At 34.4% G+C, this 7,833-nt stretch overlaps 2 protein-coding genes across 2 annotated transcripts; one reads left to right on the top strand and one right to left on the bottom strand.

Moving 5' to 3' along the window:
• Positions 1 to 5,299, top strand: LOC133678610 (coatomer subunit delta-like). The gene is made up of 12 exons (XM_062100987.1): positions 1 to 77; positions 341 to 371; positions 488 to 527; positions 1,001 to 1,224; positions 1,519 to 1,761; positions 1,866 to 2,037; positions 2,363 to 2,670; positions 3,299 to 3,494; positions 3,586 to 3,739; positions 4,283 to 4,345; positions 4,456 to 4,552; positions 4,983 to 5,299. Exons 2-12 carry the CDS (start codon positions 369 to 371, stop codon positions 5,070 to 5,072), a joined length of 1,590 nt encoding a protein of 529 aa, XP_061956971.1. The 5' UTR covers positions 1 to 77; positions 341 to 368; the 3' UTR covers positions 5,073 to 5,299.
• Positions 5,300 to 6,813: 1,514 nt separating this feature from the next.
• Positions 6,814 to 7,833, bottom strand: LOC133677870 (uncharacterized). The gene is made up of 2 exons (XM_062100005.1): positions 7,706 to 7,833; positions 6,814 to 7,413 (listed from the first exon to the last, which is right to left on the bottom strand). Exons 1-2 carry the CDS (start codon positions 7,742 to 7,744, stop codon positions 7,027 to 7,029), a joined length of 426 nt encoding a protein of 141 aa, XP_061955989.1. The 5' UTR covers positions 7,745 to 7,833; the 3' UTR covers positions 6,814 to 7,026.

The raw sequence follows: 7,833 nt of genomic DNA, 5'->3' as shown, positions 1-7,833 counted from the left end.
CTTCCTCTTTACCTTCGATCTGTCACTCCCCGAAACACAACCCAAGCACATCGTATCTCCGTCCGTTTCAATTTCAGGTAACTCAATTTTATCTCCACCGTCAGATCTCTCTCTCGACATCAAATCGGGCATTGATCCATCGAATTTCAATTCAATATCTCATAACGCAAATCAGATCTGAGATTTTAAAACTTTGAACATTTAATTTTCTTTCGTTTTCTCGGTAACCAAACAGACCTGTCTGGTGATCTCGCCGTTCATTTAGATCTGAATTTCGCGATTCTTTAATCACGTAGATCTGTGGAATTTAAATTCTGATTAATTTAATTTTGTTTTGTAGGCGTTCATTTCTGTGTCAGTATATCAAGATGGTAAGATAGTCTCTCTCTCTATCTCTCTCTCTCTCTCTCTGTAATATAATTTAACTATGAGGTTTTTTTTAAAAAAAAAAAATTGGTTTTGATTTCGGTTTTAATTTGTAATGTAGGTTGTTCTCGCGGCTTCTATAGTGAGCAAGAATGGTAAAGGTGAGTTCCTTGTGCTATTTCTTTTTAGCAATTTTTTTTTATAATTTCGATTTATATAATTTCGAATGCAATTAGTTAACAATGTTTATTGTGTTTTATTTTAATCTGAATTATCTTTCATTTTTATATTGCATGTAAATCCGTAAACCTCGCGTCACATGATAATGTTTTTTATTAACAGTTGTAAATTGTCTATGCAAATCTTCGGAATTACAATTGGACATACATCTTTCTGTTTAGATTTGAGTTTTCATGGGTCCTGTTTGGATCCATGATTGGGAGTCTTATCATGTGGGACCCACAAACGCTCAAATTTAAGCAGAATGCGGAAAATGTTAGTGTTGGAGGTTCTTCCATTTGTTGAGCTCGATAACGTTGGATTTGATTTGGTTTTATTATTATTAACTGTGTTGTTGTAGTGAGGCATTTTTTGTTTTGTTGCTTTGCTTGATGCCTTTTGAGTTTCCTTGCAGTGCTTGTTTCGAGACAGTTTGTGGACATGTCTCGGATTAGAATTGAGGGCCTTCTTGCTGCTTTTCCCAAGTTGATTGGGATTGGAAAGCAACATACTTATGTTGAGACTGAGAATGTGCGTTATGTTTACCAGCCAATAGAGGCTTTGTACTTACTGCTTGTGACAAATAAACAGAGCAACATTCTTGATGATTTGGAGACTCTGAGGCTTCTCTCAAAATTGGTATTTATTTCTTATGTTTGTCTCTCTTTTTTTTTTGGCAGTTTCATATTCTTATATTGGGACTTTAAATTGTTCTATACTCTATAATGGGTGCTCAGGAATCTGGTTGGCTTCTGGCTATCCCCCTTCATTTTGTGCACCTATGGTCATCTCTGACATGTTTCTCTATCTTGTGATGTTTGTGCTATTCTCACTTGATTTGAAAAACTTTGAATCATGAGTTACTTTCTGTAAGATTCATTTCATTAAAGTACATTTAGAGGCTTTAAGTTGATTCCTTAAGTGTGCTTCTAGGTACCTGAATATGCCATGTCTCTTGATGAAGAGGGTATTTGTCAGACAGCTTTTGAGCTAATCTTTGCGTTTGATGAGGTTATCTCTCTTGGGCACAAGGAAAATGTTACTGTTGCCCAGGTTAAGCAGTACTGTGAGATGGAGAGTCATGAAGAGAAATTGCACAAGCTGCTATTGCAGAATAAGATTGATGAGACCAAGCGTCGTATGAAGGAAGAAGCTAGTAAGATTGACCAAATGAAGGTATATGTGTATAGCTACACAGAATATCTGAAGAATATTTATGTGCTGTATAAAGCACTATCAACATCTCTCAATTTATTTATTTACTTATTTAATTTTTGCAGATTGAAAAGAACAGAGGTAATAAAGGAGGATTTATGTCTTCAATGGGCTCTGGACGAATTGAGAGCAGCTTTAGTGATATGAGCATTTCCAGTGGCGGAGGAGGTGGTTTTGGAAGTGGCTCTGGGTTTGGATTAACCAATGATATTGACTCATTTGCCAGCAAGTCTAAAGGTTTATTTCTGTTTTTTTAGGCCACCTATATCCGTTGTAGCTTCTGATTTTTTGATAACTAGCAGATTAGGTTTATGTCTGTTAGATACCTAATTTTTATAACTATGATTTGTAGTATTTTTCAAGTTTTTAGAAATTTTGGTTTACCCTTGAACTTCTTGACCAGGTTTGAAACTCCTTAACCATGAGGTTATATATCTTCTTCTATTTAATTCCATTAGCTGCAACCTAATTTTGAGCATATTATTGTAAATGTCTCTGAAAAATATGGTTCATGTATCGGGGAGTGTGCTTTTAATTTAATATATCTATCTGGCATCACTAGGTCGTCAACCTTCATCTGCCACTGCTCCTCCTAAAGGCCTTGGCATGAAACTCGGCAAAAACCAAAGGGCGAACCAGTTTTTGGAATCCTTGAAAGCAGAAGGTGAAATGATTGTTGAAGATGCACAGCCATCAAAGTTAAGTTCTCATATAGCAGCAGCTCACCAACCAACTGATCCTGTTACTTTGACTGCTGAGGAGAAACTCAATGTCACTCTAAAACGGGATGGTGGAATGAGTAACTTTGATGTTCAAGGGCAATTATCACTTCAAATTCTTAACCCAGAAGATGGGCTCATCCAAGTTCAGGTTCATCATCTCTTCCTCTCTGGCACTCTCTGTCTGTGTGTGCATGGCTGCATGCACATGTGGGCATGCATGATTTAGGTAACAATAAATAATAATAAAAAAACTGTACTTGAATGTGAAAAGAATGTCTTACGTTTCATCAAGTGAGAGATAACTTGGCATCCATGACTTCACGGTGAAATTTCATGACTACATCTCATATCTGTGAGCAAAAGGGTTTCTACCATCTTCTTCCATTGGCTACTGTTTCGTAGCAAAATGCTCATCTTTCCACATCAGCCACATCATGTACATAAAGATGTGAAATGCTTGTGCTTAATCTAATGAAGTTGTTCCTTGATTTTTTCAATATTATCTGTGGCTATGTGGGACATTGCTGAAGGGTTGGACCTTTTATAATAAATCACACTGTCCCATCTCATGGATAAACTTCTTATGAATAGATTGTTTCTATGTCTAATAATAGACGCTTGACATTTACAGATTACTATAATTTGATACCCTTTGATGACACTATCAAAATATTGAGTAGGTTGTTTATATATGGCTTTGGTTTTGGTTTTGAAGTTATTTCAGTAGCTTTTATGCTTGGTATTATCTACATTATGATGCCTGGTTTATTTTGCAGATTGAAGCTGGGGGGAATCCAGGCGTCATTTTCAAGACACATCCTAACATGAACAAAGAATTGTTTGCTAATGAAAACATTTTGGGGTTGAGGGATCCCTCCAGACCTTTCCCCACTGGTCAAACTGGGGATGCAGGTGTTGGTCTTTTGAAGTGGAGAATGCAAAGTGCTGATGAGTCAATGGTGCCCTTGACAAGTGGGTACAAATCTGAAGCAGCAGCTTATCTGAGCACTGTACACTTTCTGTTGTATGTTCTAATGTTATGTTTAATTTATGCATATTGCAGTCAATTGCTGGCCATCTGTTTCTGGAAACGAAACATTTGTCAGCATCGAGTATGAAGCTTCATCAATGTTTGATCTACGAAATGTTGTGATCTCAGTTCCTCTCCCAGCCCTTCGAGAGCCACCAAGTGTTAGGCAGATTGATGGAGAATGGAGGTAAGAATTTTCTCTATTCTGTTCTTTCAATGATGTATCAGGGTGAAGTTAGTTTGGTGTGGATCTATATGTAGGGGCGAGTAGAAATCGTATTTGATACTGATGTTTTTTCTTTCTTTTTTGAACATTTGGCTTTAACTAAAGTGAGATTCATCTAATGAATGTATAAAGTTAGAATCTGATTTGGATGTCTGTTGAAAGTGAGGTGCTCAGACTTTTTACCTTAAAATTATTTTTCAAAGCAAATTAAATTAAAAGGATTGCCATTCAGGCACGTGGAGAGTAATCGTGAGAAGCCCTTAGGTGGAAGCATATATTCTCACCTAGTTATAAGTACTATGTGCTAGGATTTCAGCAGATTCCTAGGAATCCTTAAAAATCATGTGATTTTCTGGAAGATTCTTTTCATGTTATTGATTTATGCCAAGCGATGTTATATATTTGATAACCATTGTATGCCATCCTTTGTCTCCTGTTTTTCATGATTTACACGGTCCAGTCGAAGCAGTCATTCAATATTTTTCATTATTCTTAAACCTGTAGGTACGACTCCAGAAATTCCATCCTAGAATGGTCCATTCTTCTCATTGATAACTCTAACCGCAGGTAAGAAAATGTTAGGTGTTTTTATCACTTTCAGACCCTATGTTTGATATATGAAAAATACTCCTGGTTTTAGGGTTTCTTATAATGTGCCATTTAATATTTTTGGACAGTGGATCTATGGAGTTTGTTGTGCCACCAGCAGATTCGTCATCATTCTTCCCCATTTCTGTCCGGTTTTCAGCCACCAGCACATACAGTGAGCTAAAGGTTTGGTTTTGTCTAAAATCTTGGTGATTTTGTTTGCACCACCCTTAATAAAGGAACTTCAACCTGTATGTAAAATGTTTGCTTTTCCAATTTGTGAATTATCTTCCTCTGCTGGCCTTTTTAATGATTGTAGCTGTTCCACGCCTGTATGAATATTTCCCATCTAAAACTTACACTTGATTAATAAAATTCGCGTGTAATATAAGTTAAAGCCATCTAGTCAATGCTAGCTCATAAAGACAAATTGTGCGATCATCATTGCATGAAATTGTTGAGTTACAGTTACTGCCAGTTGTTGCAGTTCCGTATTCTTGTTCCCCACCACTGTGTAGTTGGTAATATCAATGATTCAAGCTAATTAAAAGCTTGTTCTTTTAGTCTACCTCCGATTGTCTTTACATCGCCCTTCATTTTCCTTTTCTTTTCGCAGGTTGTTAATATCCTTCCCCTGAAGGGTGGAGCTCCTCCCAAGTTTTCCCAGAGGACTCAATTGATCACAGAGAATTACCAAGTAGCCTGAATGATAGAGCTACTTCACTGAAGCATGAGTTATATCCGGCATGTTTAGTGTTTGTTTTTTGGGGTAAAATTTGACGCAATTTTGAGATTGTTGATCTTGGAATCTAATGCACTTATTCTCTCCATTTATTTTCTTATTGTAAATAATCTTTACGGCAACTACATCCTCACTTCTATTCTTTGTATGCCGGTTTATTTTGGATGCAAAATTTTTCGCAGCTTTGACAATGATTTTTTTTGCATTTTAGTTGTAGGTGGTTTAACTTTGAACTCTTTTGAAGTTATAGTTGGAGAAACACTGTTATGGTAAAAAGAAAATCTGTGAAACACTTGTTGAAATTCTAGGTTATTGTCTGCAATGCACTTCTGTTCACCAGATTATTTCAATTTATCTCTGTGAAGGTGGCCACCGGATAGATTCTACGTAGGTTCAGCATAGAAACATGCTGACTTGGTCGTATTTGCTTTCAGAAATGATTTGGTGAAAATATGTCATGGGATTGGTAGAAAAAAGGAGAGATTTCTTAATCGCCCGCTTCTGTCAAATTTCTGAATCTAGGTGTTTGGTGCATTGCAACATTGGAGGCCTTCGCTCAATATTCTCAGGATTGGCTAGCATATTTTAAGAAATCAAGGTTGTCAATTTCGTTCCGTTTCGTCTGGAATGATCGAAATATTTTATACCAGTTTAAAAAACTTCGGCTTAAACGTTCCGGTTTCATTGCACATGTTCCGTTCCGCTCTTGAAAATCCATTAAACCTTATTCAATTTAATTAATTAAACTATCCAAATATAAAAAGCTCTTTTTCATTACTATTTTTAGCAGTAACAATGATATTAATAATAATATTAAAAATTATTATTACTATTTTCATTAATAATGATATTAATTTTTTAAAATTAGATTTATCACTAATATTTATAATTTATATTCATGTTTTTTTTTTCATGTTTATACTTTGTAGGAATTTGAACAAAACAAGGGATGCTTTAGATTCCATTAGCCTTGATAATATTGACCTAACTTTATATTTAAAATATTTGTGTTAAAACATTTTACTTTCATAATATTTTGATATTTTGTTTAAATTGAATTACTTTAAGTTAAAAATCTATTTAATCTTGACTATTTAAAAATATTTTAAATTTTGAAATTATATTTGTGTGGCATTGTGTTTGTATTGTATAATTTATAATTAATTTATCTTGAATTTGAATTATGTTTGTTAAATATATATATATATAAACAGTACAACATTAAAACAGCACGTTAAAATATTTCAAAACTAAAACATTTTATTTTAATTAAAAAAATAAAACACCTACTCCAATGGAATTGAGAACTTGCAAGAAATACTCACAATCAATTCGCTAGTATTCTAGGTATATTCTCGGGATTCTCAAGACAAACAGTTTTTAATTTGCTATATTTATTCTTAGCATTCTCGGTAACAACATTTATTCTTATCCATCATCAACTATAAATAAGAATATTTTCAAGGCGGAAGAATAAAATAAAAACTAAATCTATGGTTCTAGGATGTATAAGAAATTGAGATAAAAAAATGATATTTGAATAGAAAAGAACTTGTGCTCGAAGTTATAAACATAAACAATTTAATATAAAAATATTTATGATTTTAAAACCTTATGATTTTTTAAATTCAAATAATTATTTAACGAAACCGAGGAAACCCTTTGAGAAAAAAATAAAAATAAAAATAAAAATGAAACTGATAAAGAAAACTAAAACTCTCTTCAAACTCTAAATTATTTACCAGTATGTCTTCGATGGAATAAAACAACGTGGTGTAGTATGGTAGAGTGGTGATAACTAGTTTTCTAAATAAACTTCTTATATATCACATCACATTTATCAAGTATACTTTTATTAAATAATAGAAAGCTACCCCTCAAAATAGATCAATAGGATTATTTTAACATTGATATTTATCTAACCAGGGTACGCTCCCTGCGCCGATGACACAGCTCCATAGAGGTCTTCTTCTGTAAAGAAATGTTCAATTCCGTTCTTGGAAGGACTTTTGTCTGTAAACTTAAGAGCATCATCAGCAGTGGTAACTGCGTTGCTCAAATCGTTACAAGCTGACCAGATGGCAATCCTCAGGCTGGCAAATTCCTTCTCTACCACATCTAGTTGGCTCTTAAGACGTCGCATTTCCTCGTCCTTCATAGCTAGCTCGTGCTCAAGACGTCGTATGTCCTCGTCCTTTGATCGTATCTGGTACTCGAAGCCATTTACTTCTCTTTCACCTACAGGTTTTTGATCCTGGAGGGAGTTTCTTTCTGCTGAAACTTCATTATTGTGATCTTCAACAACCTGGAATGAGCTATCCGTATAATTATTTGTGACCATCTATTTAGTAACAAAGTGGAAAATATGTATAATTTCGAGAGGGATATTTTACTGCACCTATGTATAATTTTGTAGCATTAATTCTGGTCTCATACATACATGTTAAATTAATAAGAAAAAAAAAGAGAGAGATTATTACCAACAGAGCATTATGTCACTGGGAAAAATCATTCAGGACTCAAATATTAGTGTTATATCGTACAGTACATCTTGCAAGCTAGCGATCAAATATGCTAAGAAGAAGGTTGATAGTTACCTTTATTTTTCGTAGCTTCTTTTTTATCCATCGAATCATCTTCTTCTTCTTCTTCAATAATCTTTAACTGCAAGGATTAAACCTACCTTATGGACTTCAATCCTCAAAGATTCTAAACGAAACCTACA

The sequence above is a fragment of the Populus nigra genome, chromosome 18, assembly GCF_951802175.1.
Source record: "Populus nigra chromosome 18, ddPopNigr1.1, whole genome shotgun sequence".
Taxonomy (NCBI): Eukaryota; Viridiplantae; Streptophyta; class Magnoliopsida; order Malpighiales; family Salicaceae; genus Populus; species Populus nigra.
This window is presented reverse-complemented; position numbering and strand designations above follow the sequence as displayed.